Source organism: Zootoca vivipara, chromosome Z (genome assembly GCF_963506605.1).
Source record: "Zootoca vivipara chromosome Z, rZooViv1.1, whole genome shotgun sequence".
Taxonomy (NCBI): Eukaryota; Metazoa; Chordata; class Lepidosauria; order Squamata; family Lacertidae; genus Zootoca; species Zootoca vivipara.
Window position 1 is genome coordinate 15,221,920 of NC_083294.1, and position 27,760 is coordinate 15,249,679.

General features: G+C 44.8%; 2 protein-coding genes across 4 annotated transcripts in view; one reads left to right on the forward strand and one right to left on the reverse strand.

The window, feature by feature from the left end:
- Positions 1–451: 451 nt before the first annotated feature.
- On the reverse strand, positions 452–19,111 carry KYAT1 (kynurenine aminotransferase 1). 3 transcript variants are annotated; one of them, XR_009557035.1, is made up of 16 exons: positions 18,985–19,111; positions 13,638–13,763; positions 11,695–11,828; positions 10,457–10,515; positions 8,957–9,107; positions 8,349–8,498; positions 7,551–7,637; positions 6,998–7,126; positions 6,352–6,472; positions 5,971–6,047; positions 5,103–5,192; positions 4,259–4,445; positions 3,449–3,528; positions 3,047–3,250; positions 2,094–2,180; positions 1,810–1,859 (listed from the first exon to the last, which is right to left on the reverse strand). XR_009557035.1 is itself a non-coding variant. In XM_035113578.2 (15 exons), the coding sequence occupies exons 3-15, from the start codon at positions 11,776–11,778 to the stop codon at positions 1,791–1,793; spliced, it is 1,371 nt and encodes a 456-aa protein (XP_034969469.1). In that variant the 5' UTR covers positions 11,779–11,828; positions 13,638–13,763; positions 18,985–19,111; the 3' UTR covers positions 452–1,790. The 3 variants fall into 3 exon arrangements, 2 of the variants coding, with proteins under 2 accessions (XP_034969469.1, XP_034969470.1); XM_035113578.2 differs by lacking the exon at positions 3,047–3,250 and having other exon boundaries at positions 452–1,859; XM_035113579.2 differs by lacking the exons at positions 1,810–1,859; positions 2,094–2,180 and having other exon boundaries at positions 2,617–3,250.
- A 123-nt stretch (positions 19,112–19,234) lies between these two features.
- The window catches only part of LRRC8A (leucine rich repeat containing 8 VRAC subunit A), a 37,724-nt gene continuing 29,198 nt past the window's right edge, over positions 19,235–27,760 (forward strand). Inside the window, exons 1-2 of the mRNA XM_035113022.1 lie at positions 19,235–19,341; positions 25,646–25,825. The gene's annotated coding sequence lies outside the window, so the exon portion shown is untranslated. The remainder of the gene's footprint in view (positions 19,342–25,645; positions 25,826–27,760) is intronic.

A 27,760-nucleotide genomic window follows, 5' to 3' on the forward strand; every position in this document is an offset into this window, starting at 1 on the left:
GAAAACACTTAAAAATAGCAGATTGCTGGTACATGTGTCTGGTCTGATTGAATAAAAAAATTCAAAACTTTCCTGACAGGAATGCCATTTGCCTGCGTCTCTAATATATATGTGGTGGCCTTGACCCAAAATTATTTCTTTCTGGGATTTTCCCCCACCCTGAACAATTAATCAAATGACAAAACAGCTTCGACCCAAAATTGGTTTTATTCTTCACTCCCCAGACTCAAAATGCAACCGGTAGAGATCTTATCCTCCATTCACCAACAGCAATTAGTGGTAGTCAAAATTTGGTACCGGTAAATTAGTGGTAGTCAAAATTTGGAAACCCATAGATACCTTTTTGAATCTGGGACATTGTACATATAGACAAACTAACTGCTCTACAAAAAGAGCAATGCACCAGAAAAAACATCAACACCATTTACACAACATGGTATCCATTTACCGGTACTGACTTTGTAAAATTTATTAAGTGTGGTTTTCATCCTCCATCAACACATGGAACATTATGGAACAACATCTTTATTTGATTGCTTATATTGGAACATAAGTGACTGCTCAAGCATTGATCAAACTCTATTCCTATTTTATGACATTCTATTATCATTTTGTATGTTTATATAGTTAACTTGAAATTAACCCCCCCCCCCAATGTTTCATTTTTCATGATTATGTGGTCCTCTAAGCACCTCCGTCCCAGCCAGGATAGACAGCGGTAACGGATGATGGGAGTTGTAGTACAGTCACACTTTAAAGGGGCTGCAGGATCCCCCACTCTTGTTCAAGAGCATAATTAAGGGAAATGGGGAGGATTTCTCATATTGATAGGACCTGTCCTACCCTTGAAAGAGAGTGAGGGAAGACAGGACCAGATACTCTCCTTCCTTGCACTGGAAGAGAAGTGGTTAAGTAACAATTGAGGGGGAGAGACCATTCTAGACCCATACTAGTGTTACAAACCACCTAGCGGCCCCAACACACACACACTTCCCAAAAAGCAAATTTGTAGTGGATTGCAGTCATAACATCACAGGCTCAGAAATTTCTACTGTTAAGAAGCTGCTTCTCAAAATTCTTGCACTAATAAGGACAGCCCAGCAAGGAGCACACTCACAATTTCAGATCAAAAGTAATGCAGGGATGCCTTTGGAAGCTGTTGAGCAGGGGATGGGGAGGACCTAGGGCTTTTCAATGTTGCAGGGCTACAACTCCCATCACCCCTGACCATTAGACCATGCTGGGAGCTGATGGGAGATATAGTCCAACAACATCTGGATGGGCACAGATCTCCCCATTCCTATTTATGGAGGTATGTTAAGAGTTTCACAAGTAACACAACAAGCTGTAGCCTGTTAAGGAAACAAGGAACTGTAGCTTCATAAGGAGGAAATTACAGTTCCCAGGATTCTTTAGGGGTGGGGGAGAAACAGACTTTAAATGTGTGCTGGATGTGCTTTAATTGTATGGTGTGGTTCTGGCCACAGATACTGGAAGCCAGGCAGGCTGTGAGGAGAGTGGCCAGGAACAACATTCTCCATTCTGTTGCCCTCCAAATCTTTTGGACCACAACTCCCATAAGGGAGACTATGGCAGGGCACCATCACGTTGGTGAATGTGTGATCCCTAGAGCCTAACACTACTTCCCTGACTACTTCCCTGCTGCATATGCAAATTGGCAACAGAGGGCCATTCTGCACCCTGATGTTAAGCGGCAAAATAGGCACATGGGTTTTCTTTCCCTCCTTGTTCCAACATTCTAGCTATAGAGCCTGCTTCAAGCGATTATATTACTGCCCCTGTGTCTTCCGACTCCATTGCTGCAAGATGCTGTCTGCGGCTTCCAGGGTTGAGTCTTCCTAATGCACAAAACAAAAGTAAGTTTTAAATGCTTTTATCAGACACCTGCTGCCCCCCTCCACCTTGTACAATAAAAAAATAGCAGTTCAACATCTGGAGGGCCACAGGTTTCCCAGCACCCTAATTTTTGCTAAAGCAGATCACAAGATACAAAGAAATGTATGTAAACATCTCCCCCTAAGTGGCGTGAAAAATGTGGGAACTCATTCCAAATAATCCCATGGACAGCTCACCTTGGCAAAGCAAAAGCGAATGAGATGGTCAAAGTTCTTCTTCTGTGGTGGGCTAAAGAAGGCAGAGACCGGAATGGCGGCTAAGCCCTATGGAGGTGGAAGAATTGTGTATTGACAGGTTTTCCAATTACATTATAAAGTATCTGCCTTAGTTTTTTTTTAAAAAAAATAGAAAATGGACTTTTTGTAAGATTAAAAAACAATTCCTGACTGTTTTTATGATATGTTTGTAATTCACCTTGACACACAAGTGAAAGGGGATTCATAGATTAAATACTGTTGCTGTTATTATTAACATTATAATTACACATATCATTGTAAACCACTTTAAGATTACAGGTAGGTAGCCGTGTTGGTCTGGGTCGAAGTAAAATAAAAAAATTCCTTCAGTAGCACCTTAAAGACCAAAATAAAAACTTAGTTGGTCTTTAAGGTGCTACTGAAGGAATTTTTTTATTTCACTTTGAGATTGTTATTTTTTCAAATAATTTTATCAAATAAAGAAATATTATTATGATTATTATGTACTCTCACTTGTCTGGTTTCATGCCCTGAGTGTTTCTCCCCTGGTTGAAATGGGTGTCTGAAAATGTCTCTTGCTTGGGTGGAGGATAGAGGGGTGTGTCCATATACAGAAACTGGTTCACTGTACAAAAGCTAAACACTGCATTCATTGTTACAGGTAGGTAGCCATGTTGGTCTGACGTAGTCGAAATAAAACAAAAAAAAAATTCCTTCCAGTTAATGGGTGATTAACTGACTGATAGCTGTTGACGATTGTTGACGACCATTTGCAGTCGTTTACAGTCGTCAACAGCTATCAGTCAGTCAATCACTCATTTCCACCACCCTTCTGAGTGATACCCCTCCCCACCCTTTCTCTACATATAAGCGTCTGGGGACTTCTATTTCAGTGTATCTGAAGAAGTGTGCATGCACACGAAAGCTCATACCAAAATAAAAAACTTAGTTGGTCTTTAAGGTGCTTTTTAATTTTGTTTCGACTGCATTCATGGGTCCATCCACCTTTGTCTCTAGCCCAGCCCACCACTGGCACATGGCCCCTGGAAGGTTGGTCAGAAGAGTAAGTGGTCCTCAGGTGGAAAAATGTTCTCCACCCCTGGAGCTGCCAGTCATGAGTTGGATGGAGTATTGGTCTGAAACAATAAGAGGTGAATTTCTATGTTAGCAACCTTCTGAGTGCCAGAGGCAGAAAACCCAGTGTGGCCATCCCTTCCCTGTGTCAAGAAGAAGCAGACTGGTAATATTGCCACTTTCAGTGTTTCCCCAAATCTGCCACCTAAGGCAGCCACCTCACTAATGGTCTGGCCGATCCCAAATATTAGGTCACGTACCTTGTTCTTGATCATCCACTTTGTAAAGCGATAATCGTACGGCTCCTCCTCGGAGTCTGGCTCATCAGGAAGTTCATCTTCTAAAAAGAGAGCATGGGCATTGATTGAGTGGCTAAGATTGCTAAGTGACAGAGCACATGCTTTGAATGAAAAAGGTCCCCAGTTCAAATGCTTGGCACTGGAGAGACCCATACTCACAAACCCTCGGGAGCCTGCTGCTGGTCAACAATGCTGGGCTTTATGCACAAACTATCTTAGTATAAGGCAGCTTTCTAAATATCTCCATTGAAATTAGCCCTTTATTCTGAATCCTAAGGACTAGAACTTTACTTTATTTTTAAGGGAAGGACCATGGTTCAGTGGTGGGGCACCTGCCTTGCACGCAAAAGGTTCTAGGTTCAATCTCCAGGTCTGGGAAAGACCTTTGCGTGAAACCCCAGAGAGTTGCTGTCAGTCACTCTAGACAGACTGTACTGAGCTAGGTGCACCAATGGATCTGAATTTGGACTGGGTCTCAAAATAAGCAACATGATGGCTGCAGACCCACCATACATTTACAGCACATGGCTTGACCCAGAGAATCCTGGGAACTGTAGCTTGTTAAGCATGCTGGGAATGCAGCTGGTGAACTACATTTCCCAGGATTATTATTTTTTTGAAGGGAAAATGTATTTTAAATGTATGGTGCTGTCTCTTTAAATGTATATTCCCCCTTTTAAAATAATAATAATAATAATAATAATAATAATAATAATAATAATAATAATAATTTCCACCATTAACTGGGTGAAGGGGGAATGTCATGCTTACTGAATTCTGAGAGGTCGGCCACTACAAAATAGGAACCCTCTGGGATAATGGGCTTCATGCCAACAGCAAGCAAGCTCTGGACCAGGAAGTCTCGCTTTCGCTGCAGCTGTTGAGGTAGCTGGGCAAAGTAGCTCTCGGGCTTCCCAAAGCGCTCAAACTCTTTCTCTAGCCCACAGGCCACGGCTTCCTAGAGACTCATGAATAACAGATGGACATCAACTGCAAATGCAATTATCAGGCAAGGTTAGCAGCGTCAAAGTTGTCACTAATTCCCCCCCCCCAGGTTGATTATTCCAGTAAGTATATACATACTGTGCTCAATTCTTTGAGATGCCAAGAAGTATTAACGTGGGTCTTCTTCCATTTGAGTCCTACTCCAAGTAGACCCACTGACAATAATGGGCAAGATTAACTGGCCCAATAATTTAAATTGGCTTGCTCCGTGTAGAAGAATAGTCCAAAAGCCTGCTGTAAAAGAAGCTTCACCTGCTGGCGGAAGGACAACAAGGAGGCAGCCAGTCTGGCCTCCCAAGGGAGGGAGATTCAAAGCCAGAGAGCAGCCACTAAGAAGGCCCTCTCCTGCACCCCCAATTATAATTATTATTTAGTTCTTTCTAGATTTGTTGTTGTTTAGTCGTTTAGTCGTGTCCGACTAAATGGATTGCATGTAAACAACTCAAAGGATCCATTTGGGCTGAACAGTGCAGTACAAATGTTCTAGATAAATAAAAACTGAAAAACGTGGGAGACTGTAGTCCAGCAGCATCTGGAGGGCAACACATTGGTTACCCCTGCAGTGGAAGGTCTGCCACATAAACCATTTTGTCCAGCACTGTTTTCTTACCTGAGCCGCTGTTGCACAATGATAAACCGAGTTTTGATGAATTGTCCTCAAGTGCTTCAAAAGGTGGTCGGGCCCAATTGTCCAGCCAACCTATGGCCACGGAAAGGGAAATGCAATTATTTTTCAGATCTCTGGATAGCTGGTGCTCTTCATATGTCACTGAGAGTGTGGGAAAGTCTACTGTATTGCCACAGAGGCAACCTTCTGAGGGACACCTGTCAGCAGTGGGAGGGACCAGAGGCAAAAGGGGGCAGAGCAATAAAAGTAAATGCTACCTTTGTACACCTGGCTGGTTTCTACCCACAAACACACCCTCTAGCCTCAATCTCTACACACCCTCTAGCTTCAATCCAAACAACCAAGAGGCATTATCAGAGTTCAAGGATACATTAGGAACAAAGGAAGCTGCCTTATATTGAGCTAGACCATTAGGGTCCCTCCAGCTCAGTATTGTCTGCACTGACTGGCAGTGGCTCTCCGGGGTTTTAGGCAGGCTCCCAATGGCAGTGCTTGTCCCCCTGAGGTTCTCCTGGTCTACAGGATAGTCTCCTGGTCAACACAAAGATAGCTAGGCAGCTCTACTGTTTATGAACAATACAAAGCTATGCTATTACCATGGTCCTAATATTTGATGAAATGCTGTGTGCTTTGAATTACCTGCTGGCTGATCCATTTTTCATGTGTAGATGAAGATGATTATTAAAATTACTATGCTGCCCTTCATCCGAAGATCACAGGGCCTGGGGCCTCTCACATGAAAAGTATGCACCCTACCATGGACCTATTCCTTTGCCTGCAAGGGATTAGGTAGGAATTTCAACTGGAAAACAATCCTTAAGTCTGGCTCCTCCTACACCTGCCTCCTTACCTTCCATCCTGTTGCACTGAAGGTTTTTCCGGCACTTCCAATGGTCACGGTTCGTTCCCACATTCCTGGTAAACTTGCTGTTAAGCAAGGAAAGAAAATCAAGCTGAAATCTACACGGTGGTGCATTAAAGAGAAAGGAAATCAGAGCTCGGACATTTCTCCCATAAGGGAGAAGCACCCTGAGTATCTGCTCCTTTAAAAACACTGTTCTTTGCAGAGTCTGGAAAGTTCAAGGCAAGATCTTGCAGGAGTCAGACAACTTTGGTCCCAAAAAGGAGAGGAAGGCATAGGGACCCACTGATGCTTATATCAGCTCAGGTTCACAGACTAGGGGGAGGATCAGGTATGAAGCCAAGTGTCCAAAAAACGGGTCTGCCTTACCCATCCGGATATGCTTGTTGCCATCGTAGACCAGCCACTCGTATACCTCATCACTGAAGCAGAGGACGTTATGTCTCACACACAACTCTGCAATGAGCTCCATCTCCCTTCTACTGAACACCTGCACAAGAGGGAGAAGACTGGCAACTCCGGGCTCCTATGACATAGAACAGAGGCAGCTACTCCCACTGTTGGGATAAGGACCCTCCAAACACTCATGGAAAGGGTGTTCTGCTTTGCTGAGGAAGGTGTTCCCAGGTGGCAGAGAGAAGTTAAGGAATTTGACACTTTAAGACAATAAATGCCGCTTCATCAGGAACAGGTGCCATTCATTCACTCTGTTCCTAAATGGAGACGTCAGATAATGTTGCTATCTTCTAAGATTGGTTTATGAAGAGTTTTCTTTTTACAACAAAAGTTGGAAGAACCCTCAACTTTCCCCCAATCTTGCAGGATAGGAAAATCTGGCTGCAAAGGCATATAAGACTGGGGGAAGGTGGTGGGGGTGGGTTCAGCTGAAGCAGAGGCTGATGCCTATGCAATGCCCTGAAGCAGCACAATGATTCTGTGACACATACTGAACTGCACATACATATTTCAAATGTACACCAAGTGGCCTGTGCGAAATTGCAGGGTTCTTAGTTACCTTCCCCAAAGGGTTGTTGGGAGAGTTCAGCACAATGGCTTTAGTTCGCTTGGTGAACTTTGCCGCCAGCTCGGCTGGATTCAGTTGCCAGTCTCTGCTAGAGTTCAGCTTGCCACCTTCTGCAGCATTCTGGTGGAGGAGATGGAGAAAAAGAGAGAGTAAAGGGAGAGTCTGGCCACTGGACTTCTGCCAATGGGCAGAGGCCCCAGAACTAGCTATTTCGTTTGATTCAGGTGAAGCTGTGGAAGAGCTGAGCCACCGTCTGGGATCAAGGCCAGTCAACTAAAGCTGCATTGAGACAGGACAGAGGCAGTGTTGATACAAGACAAAAGTACTGTTGGTGAGTGACTCATCCAATCAGGGATGTGGAGCTCAGGTTGTTCTGGATGAAGTAGCACTGCCCGTAAAGAAGAGTTGGGCTCCAACCCCCATGACACCCACCCACACCCCAGTCAGTGTGGCCAATGATCAGGATTGATGGATGTTGTACTCTAGTGAAATTTGAAGTGTCAGGGTCACTGTCTACAAAGGCCAGCACAATCAGTCCACTTACTAGTTGCAGAGGTATGAACACAGAAGTCCCACCAGCCATTTTCACCATGGGCTCATAGCAGTCAAAGTACGGCTCAATAATAATGACCTAAGAAAATGCAAAAGAGGTATCAAGCACATTGTTTGTTAGTTTTTATGTTATGTGGTCACAGGATTTCAGACCTCAATATATTATTTGATTTTGTGTGTGTGTGTGTGTGTGTGTGTGTGTGTGTGTACGTACAACATTTTAACAAACTGCCAGACAAAAGGATCATTAACAGCAATGATGCCACCCATCTGCCTGTCAGGAAGAGAAGAAGGAAGTAAAGAACAAGGCTGGCTGATAGATCAGGCCAAAGGGGGCCCACCTAGTCTAGCATCTGTTCTCACAGTGGCAAACCAGATGCCTTAACAAAAAGGCCACAAACAGGACCTGGGCGCAACAGCAACACTCTCCCCCATTGCAATTTTCAGCAAATGGTATTCAGAAGCATACTGCCTCCTGACAGCAGAGGCAGGACATAGCTATCAGAGTCAGCAGTCACTGATAGCCTTTATGGATCTGGCCCATCCTCTTTCAAAGCCATCCAGTTTGGTGGACATCACTGCCTCCTGCAGGAATGAATTCCAGAGTTTAGCTACATGCCGTGTGAAGAAGTCCTTCCTTTTCTCTGTACTCCCAAAATCTTTGAACATTCAGCTTCATTGGGTGGTTCAGGGAGGCAGAGGCTAGAATCCCCACTTTCCAGTTTCATGAAGTCTGAGAAGCATTGCCCTAGCCATTAATATGTCCCAAAGCACACAGGCACTCTGTTACCTCGTCTCCATCATCCACCAGAGCCTGGAAGCAGCAGAAGAGGGCCTCATAAGCACCAACAGTCACCATCACGTTTTTCAGAGGGTCCAGGTCTCGTCCAAGCAGCTTCCCAAAAAAGCGGGCCAAGATTGCTACTAAACGTGGGTGGCCCTGGGGAAACAACAGAGGCTGAGAACACAGAATGGTAACCTGAAGCAAACAGGCTAGTAGAAGTTTATTGCACATTTGTCCTGAACTTGATCATAAACACAAGTGTTCTTTCTTCTTGCTGCACTTAGACTGCAGCCTATCCAGAAATTTTCTTCTGCAGCCTCATCTGCACTATATATTTAAAGCACTATGATACCACTTTAAGCTCCCATGGCTTCTCCCAAACCAAAGCATCCTGAGAACTGCAGTTTTTGAAGAGTGCTGAGAGTTGTTAGGAAGCCCCTATCCCCACACCTACAGAGCTGCAATTTCCAGAGTGTTTAACAACCAATCTCTCTTCCCATGGGATAACTGTGCAGGGAACTATGTATAGGACTGCTCTTGCATAGCAACACTTCAGACTTATGTAAGGTATATGCATGCAGCCTGAGAGAGAAAGGGAGGAGATTCTCACATACAAATTCTCGGGTATATTGGTGCAGCAAGGTATTCTCTCCACCAACAGCCTCTATCAACGCTTCCCTGACAAAGTCCGGTGGGGGGAAATTAGGGAAGCCTTGGCCCAGGTTCACGGTCTTGTACGTGGACGCCAACTTGACGAACTCCACCCTAAGGAGAGTGAAAGGCAAAAGAGCAGAGAGGAAGAATTAAATCCCACTAGGCCAGCCTCCTGCAATCTGAACCCCAGCTGGATTACAGATACTGTCTATTGTTAGGGTTCAGGGTGTGCAAAGAAGCAAGACTCAGACAGGTGGATGGTTTGAATCCCATCATTCACTGATCCCCCTAAAGCAAGCTGCCAGCTTAGGTCAGACAGAGATAGCAGAAGCAAGGGAAATGAGATAAAGGAAGGAATGTCGAAAGTCTGATGGAGACCTGGTTGCTAGAGGAATGTGACAGAAGTGTGACATTTGAGACCCAAATGGCCTAGGCATTCTTGGGGCACCTCGATGTGATTATGGGGGTGAAGATACCTGTATGGAGCCATGGTTGTTTTACTTCTCATGACCTGTAACCTTCCTTGTATATGTAGAAGGATGTTTATGTTTTAAGACTGCTTAGATGTTTTACGACTCTGTGTGCAGTCTCCTCGTGGAAGACCTTCTTCTTAAGTGGCAGTATAGAAAACCACATTAAGTTTGGCTCTGCCCTATTGCAATAGTATCTAATAAACTCTGGGTCCCTAACTGGATCTGCTGAAGTTTGCTGTAACTGTAATTCTCTTTGTTCCATGTTTTCTTTAAAACCTGTTCCCTCTCATCTGGGTAATGAACAGGTGGTGTAGAAGTAAATTCTTACAACACTTGACTGTCTGGATCATGTTTTGGGGCTGAACTGATGCTCTGTGCTTGGCTGGCCAAAACTACGTTGCTCCTTGAACTCTGCTCTCTCAGGTAAGCATTTTGACAAAAGGCTTTACCCTCCTTGGACAGAGGCCCCTAGCACCTAACAGCAACCCTGGAGCATAACCAGTACCACTTCACCAAAGCAAACAAGATGTTGTTGTTGGTTTGTCAGGGTGGAACTGCGGTTCAGTTGCAGTGTGCCTGCTTTGCGTGCAAAAGGTCCCTGGCTCAATCCTCAACAGTATCTCCTATTTAAAAGGATCAGGGAGTGGGTGATGTGACTAGGCTAGATGTAAATATAAGGCCTCTTTATCCTGAAAGGGCTCTGCAGCTGTTCAGCATTTATTTTTGATTGGCCAGTTACCATAATAATGCTCTGTATTTCTTTTCTTTTTTAGGAATGGTAATTTATGTTTCAACGTTGTAAGCTGTCCTGATATTTTTTATTATCTGGCCATACAGAACTACATTTATTAGTAAAGAAAGAAAGAAAGAAAGAAAGAAAGAAAGAAAGAAAGAAAGAAAGAGTCTGGCCTTGTATAGTCTGGCAGCTGGGCAAGTATGGACTGGGCAAGCATGGTGTATGGTGGGGCCCACCCAAGGAGGAAATACCAGATATTCTTCTCTACGCCCTCCAGCCTCCGAGCCTGAACCATCCTGGACATTTTTGCCTAGAGAAAGGAGGAAAGGGTAGGGGGAAAGAAGGAAGGAAAGAAAGAAGGCATGTTAGAAGTGCTGCTGATAATGGGAATTGTAGCCCAGCAGCATCTGCAAGGCTAGAGCTTCCCAACACCTCGTTTAGTGGCATTTAAGAGGGTCTTCTATAATTTTTCTATGGTGCTTTAAAGTGTGGAATTCTTATTAGGGTTTTTTGTAATTTTTATAATGTTGCAAACTGCTCAGAGACTAGAGTTTGATGCATGAAGTGGTAAATACATTACTAATAATAAAGGGAGCAACCTTAGCACACCGGGCAGTAAATACCCCAACTTCCCCTACTCTGTTCTGTCATTATCAACAAAAAACTTAAACTCCATCCATACAAAGCACAGTCACATTTTCCAGCTGGCTCCTTCTGGTTAAATGGTTTTTCCTATGGCAGGGCAGACTTTTTCAGGCCTAGGGCCACATCCCCTCCTAGGTGACCTTCTGGGGGCCACATGCCACAGGGTAGTTAGGGCCAGTGGCAAAAGTAGGAGCAGCAACAAAGGTGATTTCCCCCTTTGTACAGCAAGCAACACCCACTCACACTTCCCATCCTCCATCCAGACAAGGAGGAGACTGGAATGTCTGCAGAGGGTGACTAAGATGATCAATGGTCTTGAAACCAAACCTTATAAAAACAGTTGAGGGAATTGGGCATGTTTAGCCTGGTAAAAGGTAAAGATAAAGCCTGGTAAAGAGTCTGAGGGGAGATATGATAGCCATCTCCAAATATCTAAAGTTTGTTTTTTGCTGCGCTGGAGGGAAGGACCCAAACCAATTAAATCAAGTTACAAGAAAGGAGATTCCAACTAAACCTTAGGAAGAACTATCTAATGATTGACAATGAGCAGGCTACCTTGGGATATGGTGGATTCTCTTTTATTGGAGGTTTTTAAACAGAGGTTGGATGGCCACTGTTAGGGATTCTTTAGCTGGGATTTCTGCATTGCAGGGGGGTGGGACTAGATTGTGCTTATGGTCCCTTCAAACTTTAAGACTCTACAACTTTAAAACTTGCTCCAATGAGACCAAAACACTCAAGCAGGGCCAGTGAGGGGTGCAGCCTGCGGAGAGTTCCAAGGGTTTGGTAGAGAAGCCTGGGAGTCCACATTTGGCTCCTGTCCTGACACTCCTGGTCTTCCTACCTTTGAGTGATACCAGCAGAATCCAATACGGTTATTCCTTCCCAGTAGGTAACGAATCAAGGACAGAGCGATACTTCTAACCATACCACTACAACACTGGTTTGCAGTGCCATATGCATGGACCTGCGTTATTTCTTACACAGAGAGAGGAATGGGAGAGAGGAAAAGAAATGAGAGATCAATTGCATTCAGACACAAACCCAAAGCTGCTCCTTGATCTTGGGAACCGTCATGCAAAATGTGGTTAGGATATCTTAGGTCCAAATACCTCATAGTCCAAATGCACTATGAGAAAATGAACAACTTTGCAAAATAGATAGCTGATGTATGAGCGTACGTGGACGCAAGTAGCCTTGAGCCAGCAAGGTGTAGTGATTAGTACTGGACAAGGGTCAGGGAGCACATTGGTTCAAAAATCTCCAGTCATGAAATTCACTGTGTGACCTAGACCCAATCACTAACTCCTGGTCTAACCTGACTCACAGATCTAGTTACAGGTACCGGTAGGTAGCTGTGTTGGTCTGCTGTAGTTAAAACAAAATAAAAAAAATTCCTTCCAGTAGCACCTTAGAGACCAACTAAGTTTGTTCTTGGTATGAGCTTTCATGTGCATGCACACTTCTTCAGATACTTAAGTGTGCATGCACACGAAAGCTCATACCAATGACAAACTTAGTTGGTCTCCAAGGTGCTGCTGGAAGGATTTATTTATTTATTTTGTTCTGACTCACAGAGTTGCTAGGAGGATAAAATGCGAAGAGAGAAAACCATAAGCAGTGTCTTGAGCTCCTTGGAGGAAAAATGGGATATTAATGTAATACAGAAAACAAATGCTGCATTTGGAATTTGAAGGATGTCACAGAAGCTTCTCTACAAAAGGAAGAGATGCCATCCATCCCTGTCTTGAAGTAAGAGAAATAAAATCACATTTCCAAAGAACCACATGCTTCCTGGCAGGATCATAGCAGCTTTCAGAATCTCAGAACCAAGCTGAGTTTTCTCGCTTCTTAGCCACCAAAGGGATTATTAGGTGTAAACAGATAATCTCAGAGGAACACAGGATGACAAAACAAAGCATATGGGGTTTAATCAAGAATGTAAAGAACCAGGCCAAAACTGTTAACAACAACATAAACATATAAATACTTTAAAAAATTCCTTCAGTAGCACCTTAAAGACCAACTAAGTTTTAATTTTGGTATGAGCTTTCGTGTGCATGCACACTTCATTAGATACCACACACAAAAAGCTCATACCAAAATTAAAACTTAGTTGGTCTTTAAGGTGCTACTGAAGGAATTTTTTAATTTTGTTTCGACTCAGACCAACACGGCTACCTACCTGTAAATATAAATACCGGTACTTAATATTAATAATAAAGCAAGTCTTTAAACAGGGGTGAAAGGGGATCCGCTTACTCTAAAGTTTTCTGGACTTTTCCATACCACAAAATTCACCATGCTTGGCACCTTTCAATTTCCCTGTGGTGTGTGTGGGTTTTTTTTTTAAACAAGTGAAATATTTCTGGGAGGAGATATGACAGGGCTCCAGCCAATCACAAAAAGCAAGGGGGGATTTTAAATAAAGGGAAGGGGATCTTGTGGCATCCCAGCTAAGGGTGACAGCCTTTTTTCTTTCTTTTTTGGCCTGGGGTCCTCAACTGTGTTTGCAGCAATGCCATGCCGGGGGGGGGGGGATTGTCACCTGATTTGTTCAGCTTCTATTAAAGGCACAACTGTACACCAAGGCTGTGTTTAAAGCACTATACTGTATGTTTAAAGCATGACCCTCCCAAAAGAAATCCTGGGAGCTGCGGTTTGTTAAGGGCGATTGAAATCTTAGCTCTTTGTAGGGTACTACAGTTCCCAGGCTTCTTTTTTGGGGGGAGGGGATGTGCTTTAAATGTATGGTGTGTAGGCAACTATTCTTACCCCATTCCTTACCTTCTTATGACTAGCCGGCAACCTTAATTCTGGTGTCCCTTTTGTCCAAGCTGGTGATGGCAGAAAGGAGGCAGGTGGTTCCTTTTAAAGAACTTTGCTCCTCGATCTAGATAAGTAATAAGTAATCTTAAGAAGAAAAAAGGAAATGAAATGAACAAAGCTGGAGGGGGTGTGAATTTACATGTGCTTGACAAGCCCTCTGCTGGGTGGAGAGAGAATTAACCCTTCATACATTCCCCCACCCCCACCCCTAAAGAATCCTGGGAATTGTAGTTTGTAAAGGGCAGGCATAGGCAAACTCGGCCCTCCAGATGTTTTGGGACTACAACTCCCATGATCCCTAGCTAACAGGACCAGTGGTCAGGGATGATAGGAATTGCCTGGTTAAGGGTCCTGGGAAGGGCAGCTCTGATGGGTAAATTCCAGAATTTTTTGGGGAGGAGTGTACTTCTAACTCTGATCCATACAAAACATTTAAAGCATATTCAGCACACATTTTTTAAAAAACAACACCCAAAATAAATCTGGAAATTTCAGTTTCCCCTCACAGTGCTACTATTCCCATCCTTTGGTAGGCATGGGGTTTAAATGTATAGTGTGGATCTGCCCTAATGTACATTGTGTATGTAGCTTTCATTTGAGTGACACCCCCCCCTTCAAAAAACGAGGATAAGAACATAAGAGTCAGCTGGGTGAGACCAGCAGCTCATCTAATAAAGCATCCTGTTCTCAAGCAGCAACGCTCTTCTTGATGCCTTTCAGATTACAAGGCTGCCAAAGGCCACCAACCACACTAGCTAAGCTCTCCCTCCATAGTTGGAGGCAGTGGTCCTTCTGGATTTCAGATGCAGGAAACTGCAGAAGGGGACAGTGCTTTCGTGCTCGGGTGCTGCTTGTGGGTTTCCCTTCAGGGCATCTGGTTGGGCACTGTGATGACAGCATGCTGGACTAGATGGGCCACTGGCCTCATCCAGTAGGTTCTCCTTATGTTCTTAAGTGAGAGTTATTTGGGGACTAGGGCTTAGATTTTCCTCTCCCTGTGGGAGGTTATGTCTTCAAGGTGTCTGGGTAAGTGAAATGGTCAACAGACTACCAGTCTTTGCAGTAACGACTGACTTAAATCTCAAGAGGCCTGCTTTGCTCTCTGTGCTACGTATGACACTGGGGGTTCCCACTGGAACCTAACCAGAAAGCAAGATCTGTTGGGAGTGTTAATGCTGCAAAACACACCCCAATTTTGTTATAGGAAATGACACCAGTTTCTAGCAAATTACATTCAAAGCAAACCAACCCAGGGGGCACACTGGAACCCTCAAAACCGTTCACCCCTTTGAGATTGGGGTATTTAGCCCCCCCAAAAAACAATATTTACATGAACAAATGGAGCATACATCCTTGTTCAGAGACTCTAATGGCATGGAGGGCAAATCTGCACCTTACATTTAAAGCACATGGCTACCCACAAGGAATCCTAGGAACTGTATGTTATAAGAGTTAAAAGGGGTCCTTCTCCGGGAGGGAGCCCGGACCTCCGGCAGAGCACAATTGAAAGCCCTTACCGGCTAGTAAAATGACAGAGACCAGACCAGAATTCTAGTGAAAAGCAAGGTGCCTAGTTAAGCCTGATCTTTATTAAAAGCTGTTGCAACAGGGTGTTCCTCCCCACACACACAGGAAGGGGGGGGGAAGACCCAGAACAAAGGTGTGCAAGCTCTTACCATATATAGAAATTTTAAATTTCCCGCCCTGGAGTCCAAGACTGCCCCCAGAAACAACATAGATACATCACAGAAGGGGTGTAGCCCAAGACCACCCCCCCACATACATCATAGCTACATCACAGACAAGGGTGGTCTACAGCAGAAATCCGAGTGCGTTGTTTTTATTGTTTTTATCCTGCGTGGCAGATTACCTGCTAATGGTCATTTGACTGGATTACCTGGGGAGCCTGGCCAGTCTTTTGTAATGATAAATACTTAGTTCCTGAGCCAGGTCACAGGCTCACACCCTATTCATATCTTAAATGTGCCCTTAAGACAGGATTTGTGAGGAAAGAGACAATGGGGAGGTTTCCCACTTTGACCTTGCAGAGAAATATTTGAGGTCAATTTGTTCAGGACTTTTTTCTGTGAAGTTTCAGACATGTGGTTTATATATACAGTTATGAACATTTATCTTTTATATATATATATGATCTTAAAATTCTTATAACACTGTACTTTTCTTCTTATATAGCTACAAGCTCTAGCACAAAACTACAGGTCCTAGGATTCTTTAGAGAGAAGTTGTGTGTGCTTGAAATGGCCCTAGTAAAGGGACCCCTGACCATTAGGTCCAGTCGTGACCGACTCTGGGGTTGTGGCGCTCATCTCACATTATTGGCCGAGGGAGCCGGCGTACAGCTTCCAGGTCATGTGGCCAGCATGACAAAGCCGCTTCTGGTGAACCAGAGCAGCACACGGAAACGCCGTTTACCTTCCCACTGTAGCGGTCCCTATTTATCTACTTGCACTTTGAGGTGCTTTTGAACTGCTAGGTTGGCAGGAGCTGGGACCAAGCAACAGGAGCTCACCCCGTCGCAGGGATTCGAACCGCCGACCTTCTGATCGGCAAGCTCTCTAGGCTCTGTGGTTTAACCCACAGCGCCACCTGCGTCCCTTTATTGAAATGGCCCTAAGAAGGGCTATAAAAATCAATGTGATTTACTGCCAAGTAAACATACTCAGAAATGCAATATTGGTGAAATCTCTTTCACCACTAGATTTTAATATGGAAATATATTTGTAAAGACACAGTATTTGCAGAAATAAAAGAAAAGAAAAGACCACCTTAAACACTGCAGTCACTTTCCTGCTCTAATGAAATTGGAATGAATGCCTTTCAATTCTCCTTTATCAATATTTCAGGAATTTACTATTAAATCAACATTTTTGTGATGATCCAGCCCAATAAAAATGTTGGTGAGTGAATCATCCAAGTGCATCAGAAACCCACTTTTTATTGATGCTCACACAAAAATTAACATTGCAATCTGATACCATCACAGGCTTGAAATAAAGCTGCTTTCTAGCAAGCAATAAAAGGAACATTTATCTGACCAAATGCCTTGACATTGGGAAACCAAAGTCACAGAGATGCTTTGGGTTGTTAGCAAAGCACTTTTATGTTTGTGGAGGCAAATTATGGAAGGGCAGTCTTCTGGTTTGTTCGCTTTAAAAAATAATGTTGTGTTGCCCGGAACAGGCAGTAGTTGCAACTACCATTACTGTTTGGAAGAGTGTGGAAGAGTGCTTAGAGCAGGGGTTGTCAACCTGGTCCCTGCTGGGCATTTCAGGATTCTAGGTGGGCGGTAGGGGGTTCTATGGCACAAGCTGAATCCTTCCATCAAGCACTAGTGGGCGGTAAGGAAATTTTATCATCAAGAAAGATGCATTAGTGAGTGGTAGGTATAAAAAAAGTTGACTACCCCTGGTTTAGAGCATAAAATTAGGATCAGATAGACTCTGGTTAAAATGCATGAAGCTCACTGTGTAATGGTCATCATCTCTGTGGCCTGGGGAGAGTCCTGAGGGCCAAAAAGAGAAGCAATTGGCCCCTTGGGAACTGAGGTTCCCTTCCCTTCTCTGTATCTTGCAAATACATATTAAAATGCTAACAAATTTTCGACAGGCCCTTTTAAAAAATGATGATGATGATGGTCTGCAGATTGATGCAGAAATGTGGAAAATTGAACTTGTGAAGCCTAGATAAACTGAAATTTACATGGTTACAGGTAGGTAGCCGTGTTGGTCTGGGTCGAAGAAATTGACATATTTGCCGTTCTCTAGATGCTGGAGGAAATGATGGGAGGTAAAGCGACTCCTGTTTACACACATTGCCCATCTGTCTGCTCTGCAGGTGAAGAGGTGATTGATCACCTGCCATGCCAGTGTGGAGTGCAGTCAGTGTGTTGGTAGGAGCTGGGGAGCCCAGGTTCAAATCCCCCACTCAGCCATTGTTATAGGGGCAGGCTTTTACAGCCCAGCTCTCTATCAAGGGATTCAGTGTCCCCCCAAGTCCATTATTAGTCAGAGGAAAATGAATGGAACCAGTAGAAGGAAAGCAAGGAAGATATTTATTTTTTCTGTTGCATCAGAATTTCCCCTCCCACCACCTTGCAAGGAGGTGAGGACCCAGAACAAAGGTGTATAACAGCTTTTTTTTTTTTACTTAAGAAATTTCCCAACCCCTTAGCCAAAGACCACTCAAAAGCATCCTACACAGATTCAAGTGTACCTTATCTCCTGTTTGTCAAGATAGCTGATAATCCTTTCTGATTGCATTAGCCTGCCAGTCTTTTGAAGTGATAGATACCCTAGCTTCTGAAACCATTGTCATAGACCTCCCCTATTCATACACAAGATGTGCTCTTTGGACTGGATTTGAAGGATTTGTAAGTGAAAAGAACAATTGGGAAAGGTTTTGCTAAGCTACTTCCTTCTGCAAAGAAATAATGGGGGTCAATAAGAGTCAAGAAGACTTCATGATGGCTTTTGCTGGTCTTTGACAGTATTAAAGTTTACTTACTTACTTCAGGATGTCTCTCCTATACTATTGCAGACAAGTGGTTTATGTACTTATGTATACAGTATGTGTTTTATCTTGTGCACTTATGAACATTCATTTTATTTACAACACCTTAGTATTCTTATAACATCAGGAAGCTCACCTTTGACATGTCACTGTCTCTCAGCCTAACCTACCTCACAAGATAAAAAAAATTCACTCCAGTAGCACCTTAGAGATCAACTAAGTTTGTTATTGGTACGGCTACCTACGGTACCTGTAACTACCTGTACCTACCATTACAACAAGGCTGTTGTTGTAATGGATTTTTAAAAATTGGGGGGTGGGGAGAGAAGCATAGATGCCGCCTTGAACCCTTTGCGGGGATGGGGAGAAAAGGTGGGATAGATATACAACTATAGATATACATCTATAGATATTTATAGATAAATAGCAAACATGCAATGCTAGTCCTATTCAGAGTAGGGCTATTGAAATGGATGAGCATGGCTGATTTAGCCCCATTAATCTTAGCTGGTCTACTGTGAGAATTTATTAGGACGCAATCCAATATGTTGCTTTTTATATATAATATTGTATATTTGGTTTATAAATCTGCTATAAAATATCACATTAGTACCCGTTGTCATCAGGATGTGGGGATTAGGCTAATACTGCCGTTTTTACATAATGAGTTGGAGATTTCTCTCCTTTTAAATACGGAGAGGCGCAACTGATATACATGTTAATTATATATATATTTAAAAATATATAAGAAAGAAAGAAAGAAAGAAAAACGTACGTGCGGAGAGCGACCTTCCCTTACCAAGATGGCCGCTTGGCGCTCCTTTCCCCCTTCCATACTCAAGATACCATCTTTTGCCCTTTCCATTCGATTCCTTTCCCCTCTCTCTCCCCGTGGGGAATACCTTGCCCTTCCAAAGATGGCTCCTCTCGAGATGGCGCCGCCTAGTGGAACAGAGGAGCGTAGTCGCGGCTGCTGCTTACTTCCGGTTCTGCCGCCGCCGCCGGGGGATGCCCATGCCGGCCGGGTGAGGTCAGCTCCGGGGTGGAGCAGCCCGGTGGTGCAGTGAGGAGGCTGAGAGGGGGGCAAACAAAAGAAAGCCCGAAGCGACCGAGCCGGGAAGGTGGTGCCCGGGTGAGTGCGAAGGGTCGCAATAATGACACCGTCGGGCGCTGTGAGGGGCTGGCGTTTCCCGCGCCGTCCTGGGGGGAAAGTGGACCGGCAAGGAATCTGCTGAGAGATACGAAGGTGTTGAGGAATGCCGAGGCGAGGAGTAGAAGGCGAGTCAGGAACACTGAGGACTAGTAACTCCCCTTTTTAATGGGGAAGCGGGGACGTCGGGCATGTCCCCTCCCCACACACACTCGCGCTGGATGGGTTTGTTTGGTATTTCTTATTAGTATCGAGGTGGGAAAGGTGGGTAGGAGCGTGGAGGACCAGTAATCGTGAGTGGCGGGGGGGGTAGGGAAGGACGTGGATCTCGGGAAATAGAGAGGAAGATTCCACCTCTCCATACGCTGCTTTTGAGTATTGGGGTGGGGAGGGGCGTCTGGGACAGAGCACGTCCTCAGAAACCTCGGGGGCCAGCAACTTTTATTTCTTGATGTGGGCTTGGCATAATGGAGGAGGATTCTCTCCCACCCCCACTTCCAACCTACACTGGTTTTATTGAGGTGAAGAGGGGAGTCGGGAAAGGACAGCCTCAGGAAGCTACAGGACCAGCAAGCTTGCTGCCAGTGAAAGAGGAAGGAGAGGAATTTGGGCATTGCAGAACTGGGAGAAGGATCCCCTGCCCGTCGCTACTTTTGAGTATTGGGGTGGTCTCTGCGAAAGAGAGTAGGCTTAGGACCCGGAGGACTTACCGGTAGTAACCTGGTTTTGTATGATGTCAATGAAGAGGAGGGTGAGCGAGGATGGCGAGAGATGTGTGCCTGGCAGGGTGGAAAGGAGCATTCATGCCTTCAGCTTGTGAGCTTTGTGAGCGTGGGGAGTGGAGAGAGATCTAGGAAACCGTAGGAAAATCCTGGGTTGCAGAAGGACGTGTGTGTGTGTGTGTGTGTGTGTGTGTGTGTGTGTGTGTGTAAAGTTTAGGGCTGGCAATTCCTCGGTTGAGAGAGAAGGCCGTAAGGAAAGGAAGGGGGGATGTGCACGTGTATGAATGGAATTTCTAGGGGGCTGGGATGGTGGGTGTGATTCGAGAGTCCGGTAAGATGTGGAAGAGGTGTGGGTGTGACATGGCCATCAACAATCATACCCGGGGTTTGCAGAGGTAGAGTTAGGGAGAGTGACAATTGGGGGGGGGAGGAAGAGTGGGTTTCCCTGGATATGTGTTGTGGAAGAGATCTGAGACTGGGTTTGTTGTGGGCATGGAGAGCGAGTGAGGGGGGATGTTAGGAAGAGGGAATTATCCAATCCGCCAACCCCAAGATCTGCTATGGCAGAATTTTCTTGCAAAGACAGCCAGTGTTGGACTAGGACCTGGGAGACCAGGGTACACTCAATCATGAAACTCACTGGGTGTGTCCTTGGGACCAGTCACTGCCTTTTAGCTTAACCTATCTCACAAGATTGTTGTAGGGATTATATGAAAAGGGGGAGAACAATGTAGGCCTCCTTGAGCTCCTGGAGAAGAAAAAAGGTGGAACATTAATTAAAACGAATGCAGGACACTAGTAGCAATTGAAGGTTTATTGTGGGCATTGAGAGTGCCTTGCTTATGATTCAGAAAATAGTGGGGAAGGGATATTTAGAAGGGGTGGGGGAGGTGGAGAAGGGTTTGGAAGGCTTGGCAGATGGAAAACAGTCACCTTTTTGTAGGTTCTCAAATTAATTGGTTATTTTCCAAGTGGGGAGGGTGGGATTTCTTGGCTGTCTCCCACCTCTAGCACTTGTTGAACAAGAGGTGGTGGTGGAGGGTTGTGAGGTGGCACTAAAGATGGAAGCTGAAGCATTATGGATGGGAACAAATTTAGGGTGTGTGTTTATCTCTTGTGCTGTTTTTGAAAGTTGATCTCAAAAGCAAGAAGGTGAGGGATGATAGTTCTTCTTAAGCTGTTTTTGCAACTTAGGGGCTGGCAATGGGGAGGGTAAATAGGGGCATGAGGATTGTCAAAGGGGCTGAGAATGTGCCCAGTGCCAAATAACTGTTTATTTTTGGGGTGACAGGGGAAGGATTAAGGGCAAGGAGGGGAAACAGAGACTCCTTTGCTACTTTGTGTTGCTGGCAATTAAGGGGTGGCAGAGAGTCAAGGAAGGAATAGTGCCTGGTTGGCAAGAAACACTGATGAGTCAAGCTGTGAGCAAGTCACAGGAGGGCTGGAGAAGCTGGGTGGGTGGTGTTATCCTGTTACTAGTCCATGCAATGTGAGTAAAGGGGGGGGCGAAGGGGGGTATCTGGCAGAGACCGGTGAAGGGAAAACAAAGGGGTGGCATTCTGCTGCAGAGAGTTGGGTGTGTGTGTTATTGCATTCAACTAGCTCAAAGAATGGGTGTGCAAGCAAACTTTTTGGCACCCGTGGGGAAGGTGGGTTGTTGAAAAGGAAGCAGGAGTATCGGGAAGAGGCAGGAGAAAGGGTGTCAGTGGAAGGAAAAGGCCGGGGTGGAGGAGGAAAATACTTGGGTGTGGGACGTTGGAGAGCAATGTTTGGCTTTAGGTGCTCCCTGATTGGGATTTTTGCAGTCAAATCTCCAGAGTGATCTCTGTTGCTGGATGCCTCAAAGCCCTTTAAACTGCCACAAGCCTGTTTTATTATTGTCCTGGCCTTCCAGTCATTGGGGATAGCAGGTTGCTGTAACAACAGCGAGTGTGTGTGCAAACTTCCACTGCAGCAATGTGGCCTCTTTTAAGGGTTATGGGATTATTCCACTTACAGAGAGCAAGGTCATCTGGGGTGATGTCTTTTTTGGAGTCCTGGGGCAAGTAAAGGGAGCACTGTCAAATGTGAAGGTTCCAGGAAACCAGCCAGTGTCCTCAAGGCAAGGATGTTCAAAATCATAGCTTGACTGAATTTCTTTTTTAAATGGAGCAGAGCTTCTGTATTGCCTAATCCTGAAATGCATCACTTTTGGGGAATGGGTGGGACTCCTTTAATTACTGCCCACTTGATTTCAAAATTGTGTGTGTGTCATCATTTCAGCAGTATGCATGATATTCTGTACATTTAATGCACCCCAGTGAATCATGAGAGCTGTTGTTTACCCTTCACAGAGCTGCAATTCCCAGCACCCTTAACAAACTACAGCTCCCAGGATTCTTTGGGAGAAATCATGTGCTTTAGAGTTATGGTGTGGATGTGACCAAAGATCTTATTTAATGATCTTGAAAATGTTGGGTTTGTTTTTACCCTTTTTATTGTGAAATTGCTTCAAGGTACTTTACAGGATGTGATTCACAAATGGAATGAAAGCAACAGGATAAAATAAAATACTTGTGTTTTAAATGTACTGTACTTACGCAGCCTTACTGCTGTGAAATATACTAATACAGTATTCAGCAACTTTGCATGCTGGGGCGGAGAAATAAGCTAAGTGGAGAAAGTATACTAGTTCAGAAGCAAAATTCAAGGCGTTGATGTTGCTGGATGACAAATCCCTTCATCCCTGACTATTGGACATGCTGGCTGCTGGACTCCTGTGATGTCTGGAGGACTGTTGGTTCCTGAACCCTGGCTTACAGTTTATGCTATGGCTCACCCAATGAAGTTGATCGGCAGTTGATTGCAAAGTAATTCATCATAAGATACACAATTCAATTATGGCTTTTTCTGCCACAAGATGCAGCAATGGTCACTTGGCTTAAAAGTGAGACAAGTCACATGGCAAGGAGGCAGGAAGATACCTTTCAGTGTCTACTCAGGGAAACCTCCCTCTTCAGATACGTTATGCCTCTGAAGGGATAACAAGGGACTGTAGTTGCGTGGTAGAGTACCTTATTTCCATGCAGAAGGTTCCTGGTTCAATTCCTGGCATCTCCAGGTAGGGATGGGAAAGATACCTTCCTGAAATGCTGAAGAACCACCTCTGGTCAGGGTAGGCAGTGTTGAGCTAGATAATCCATTGGCTTGGTATAATGTAGGTTTCTTTGTTCTGGAATTCCCAAAAGCATCTGTTTGGCCATTGCTGGAACTTTACTATTGGTGAAGCCTTCTATTATGTTGTTATGTCTGTTGTGGAAGTTGAAATAGAGGCCTTGTAAACACCTGGTGGTGGTGGTGGTTTGGTATTTTAAGAATAGCCAAAATTGAAAGAGTGATGCCCAAGTCATGCCAGCTATTGCTGAGAGCATTCTCTGGACCACCAGAGTGTTTGGTTTGAAACCTGGTCCATCCCAAAGGGTTGAGGAAGGGAATTGCAGTGTCTCAAAAATCTGGACACCCAACAGCTTGCAATGCACCAATTTGCCCCACTGGCTTGTAGGAGGTATGACAATGTCATGGCCACACCTGGAGCTGCCAAGCATATCCTTTGGCCTTAGCGGTAGCTACAAACCTGTTCAGAACTGTAATTAAATATGAAACCTGTGTAAGTGTTGATGCCTGGGGCCCTTCCCACCCCACCCTGGGAACCACCCAGTTGTGAAATTACCAGAGGAGTTCTCTTTGTGGTGAAGACCATGTTTTCTTAGGGATTTAGGGCTCACCCTGGTGAAGAAGGCTTGACTAGGAAATCCTGAGGTGCCACTCAGTTAAAATACATTTGTTATTGTCAGTAATTTTCTTTCTTTTCTTTTTTTAAAGAATTTTTATTAATTTTCACATGAGCACCCAAATGAACAAACATTTAACAAACACACCCACTAACCACTACAAAAACAAAAAAAGATAGAAAGATAGAAAGAAAAAAGAAAAAACAACTCCCCTCCCTCCCATCTTTCGGATTTGTTTTTCCGCCCTTATCCTGCAGTTTCTTTTACCTACTTATTCAAAGTCAATTCGTAGGATTTATTTTAGTCCTGCAAGTGTCCTTAGACTTCTACAGTTCCTCTCAATATATTCCACGAATTTACTCCACTCTTTTTGGAACTTTGTTTCTCCCTGATAGCGGATCCCGTGAGTCAACTTAGCTAGTTCTGCATAGTCCATCATCTTCGTCCTCCACTCCTCGACTGTCGGTAAATCCTGTCGTTTCCATTTTTGGGCCAATAAAGTTCTTGCCGCGGTTGTAGCGTACATAAAGAGTCTCTGATCTTCTTTAGCAATTTCCCCTCCCATTATACCCAATAAGAAAGCTTCAGGTTTTTGGGGAAAGGTATATCTAAACATCTTTTTCAACTCATTATATATTTGTTCCCAATATTTTTTGACCTTTTCGCATGTCCACCACTGTAATTTTCTGTCAGTTAGTGGACACCTTCAATAAAAAATTACATATGAGTAAATAGGAAAAACTTCCTTTGTTTTCAGATGCTCTGTCAGGCTTCATCTTAAAATAGGCATTTCCAACTTGATGTGTATCTCTTGATACAAGTTTCCCCCCAGCAGTATTTGTATTCATTAGATGCGTGTTAGTTCTAGTACAGGGGTCAGCAACCTTTTTCAGCCGTGGGCTAGTCCATCGTCTGTCAGACCATGTGGTGGGCCGGACTATATTTTGGGGAAAAAAAAAAAAAGAGAACGAATTCCTATGCCCCACAACTAACCCAGAGATGCATTTTAAATAAAAAGACACATTCTACTCATGTAAAAACAAGCTGATTCCCGGACTGTCCGTGGGCCAGATTGAGAAGGCAAATGGGCCACATCCGGCCTACGGGCCTTAGGTTGCCTACCCCTGTTCTAGTAGTATTGTGAGACTATAGAGAGGAGATGGCTCTCTGCACTTTTGCATTCCATTGTATGTGTGCTTTATTGCAGGCCTACGGGCCAAATGTGGGCCTCCAGGGATCTCTGTCCAGATCTAGGGACTCTCCCTAGACCACACACATCACTGATCCTGATATACATCCTCCTCATGTGCTTTTGCCAGGCTGGAATTTGTCCACAAACTCTGGTAGCACCTTTCACTTGCCTGGATATGGCCAAAAAGAGATAAGTGTGTGCGTAGTGTATGGCCGGAATGCTGCATACCTGGATAGTTGCTGCTGTTGCAATGCCTGCTTCTGCCCCTGGCCCCCTCCCACCACCAGCATGCTTGCAGGAATGTGACCCTCAGGCTAAGACAGGTTCCCCATCCTTGAAACCAACCATTGATTTGATTTAGCTATTTTCTTTTCCTATTCTCATTGGGAGTATGAATGTCACTGAGCTGTTTTGTATCCTAAAAAACGGTTGTTGCTAATACCAGGATAGTTATTGGATGAGATGTGCCTTGCGTGTCGAAAGTGGGGAGTGGCTGTGTAGGGATAGCAGCCTTCGGGTTCCTTAATCAAGTATTTTTGGGTTGGACAATAAAACCTAGCCACACTCAGCCCACCTTAGTAAACCGTGTACTTCTTTTTCAGGAAGTAGCTCCCATGGCGCTTGGGAAAAGCCTCCCTTCAGCACCCGCCCAGAACTCGACCCTCAGAAGCAGCCTCTATCTTCAGTACAAGGGGCTGAAGTGCAGATAGCAGTATACCCGGGCACAGAGCGACAGCCTTCATCCCATTCTTCCCAGGGCTCCACTGGCGACGATGTACTTGGTAATGCAATATTAGTATTATTTTAAAATGCAAAAAGCAAAAGGGGGGGGGGAATGCCTGGTCTGCGGCCAAATGGAAAAAGCCTCCAGGCGAAATGGTGAAGCCAGAAGAAGGGGAAACAATGTTCTTGCATCTCATTGCTGCTTAGGCATGACTTGAATTGGAATAGGAGAACTGAGTGCCCTTAGTTGTATAACAGCTTCCAAGCCCAGGCATGGAAAAGTGGATTGATGCAGTTTCCGTTCCTTTGTATTTCCCATGCCCCCAGCATTCCTGTCCATTTCTTTGTGTAGTGTTTCAAGTTTTCTCCTCCAGAAAGTTGGGGCCTGCCTGCTTTCAGCCCTCCTGAGTGTGAAGTTTCTGGGCATCGGGTCCTCCAAGTGCTCCTGCCTGTTGGGGTTTTCCAGGTCCAGAAAATCTCAGGCCCATGGGGCTAATGCAGCTCTCAGGACTCTCCCTACCCCACACTGTCTCTTCTCAGACCACACCCACTTTGCATCCTCTTTTGAGTTTTTTTTGCCTGGCTGGAATGTGTCCCTGAACTCTGATCATCCCTCTGGATGGAGGCTATAGAGCAGGCGTCGGCAACGTTTTCCGGCCGTGGGCTGGATCATTCCCACAAACGAGTGTCTGTGGGCCGGACATGCACAGAAGCGATTTCCGGCACCGTGCTGCGCATGTCCGGGGCCCGAAAATCGCTTCTGCGCATGCCCGGAAGCTGGAAATTGCGCCTGCATAGAAGCGATTTTTGGCGTCTGGGCATGCGCAGACGCGGCTTCTGGCATCTGCACGTGCGCAGATGCCATCTCCGGCACCACTCGGCGAGTCCCCATGCCGCGCTGTGCCAGTTTAGTGCAGTGCACAGGGGACTTGCCAAGCAGGCAGCTCGGTGACCGGGCAGCTCGTGAGCTGGATAAACGGCCTCCATGCACCGTATCTGGCCCATGGGCCGGAGGTTGCCAACCTCTGCTATAGAAGGTTGTGTGAGTGTTCGTAGAAAGTTCTGTACTGTACAAAGATTAAAATTCACATTTGTCACCCCACCCACTTTTGCCTCTAGCCCTGCCCGCCATGGGCTGTGGCCTCTGGAAGGTTGACCAGAAGGGAATGAGCCCATTGGGCTGACAAAATGAGCCCATTGGGCTGACAAAATGTTCATCACTGTTGAGCTCGTGGGAGTTATGGTCTGATTCTTTGGTGGCCTATATGTGTCCCTCCCAGGGGAGGCAAGGTGCAGAGATTGTTGTTCTAGGGCTCTGCTATCCTGTCTTTCTGTTTCTCCCCCAGCCACAACCAGAGTCTCCCCGTGGGATGTCCCAGCCTTGCATTTTAGAAGTAATGGAGTCATTATTCAATTAAAATGTTGACTTTAATTAACCAATTACAGCTTTCTTCCACCAACTGCCCCTAATGGATATATCCTAGTAATAAAATGCTGTACGGTGTTTTGTTTTGACAGCAGGATTCTGGGTTTGTGTGGTGTTAATGTTTGAAAAGCAGGCAAATAGATTACTTATTTATTACCCACCTTCACCTCTAGAACATTAAAACATAATATAAAAACAATTAAAAAAACAATTTACAATATAAAAATAGAAGTGATTGAGCTAATCATAACTTTGGAGTTCATGTGAAACTGTATTTGCTCCTTGCAAGGGGAGATTTCTACTGGGGAGCCACACAGACGCACTCTCTGTGTGTGTCTCTCTCTCTCTCTCTCTCTCTCTCTCTCTCTCTCTCTCTCTCTCTCTCTCTCTCTCTGTGTGTGTGTGTGTGTGTGTGTGTGTGTGTGTGTTGCTGTTAATGGAGATTTAAACAGCCAAACGTTCCCTGTGGCTGAGAAGCTTTGCCCTCCCTGTCTCTGTTAATTACTGAGTATGATTAACATCTAATGGAAGACAGATTTTGTTAGAAAAATGATGCCTCTTCCTCTTA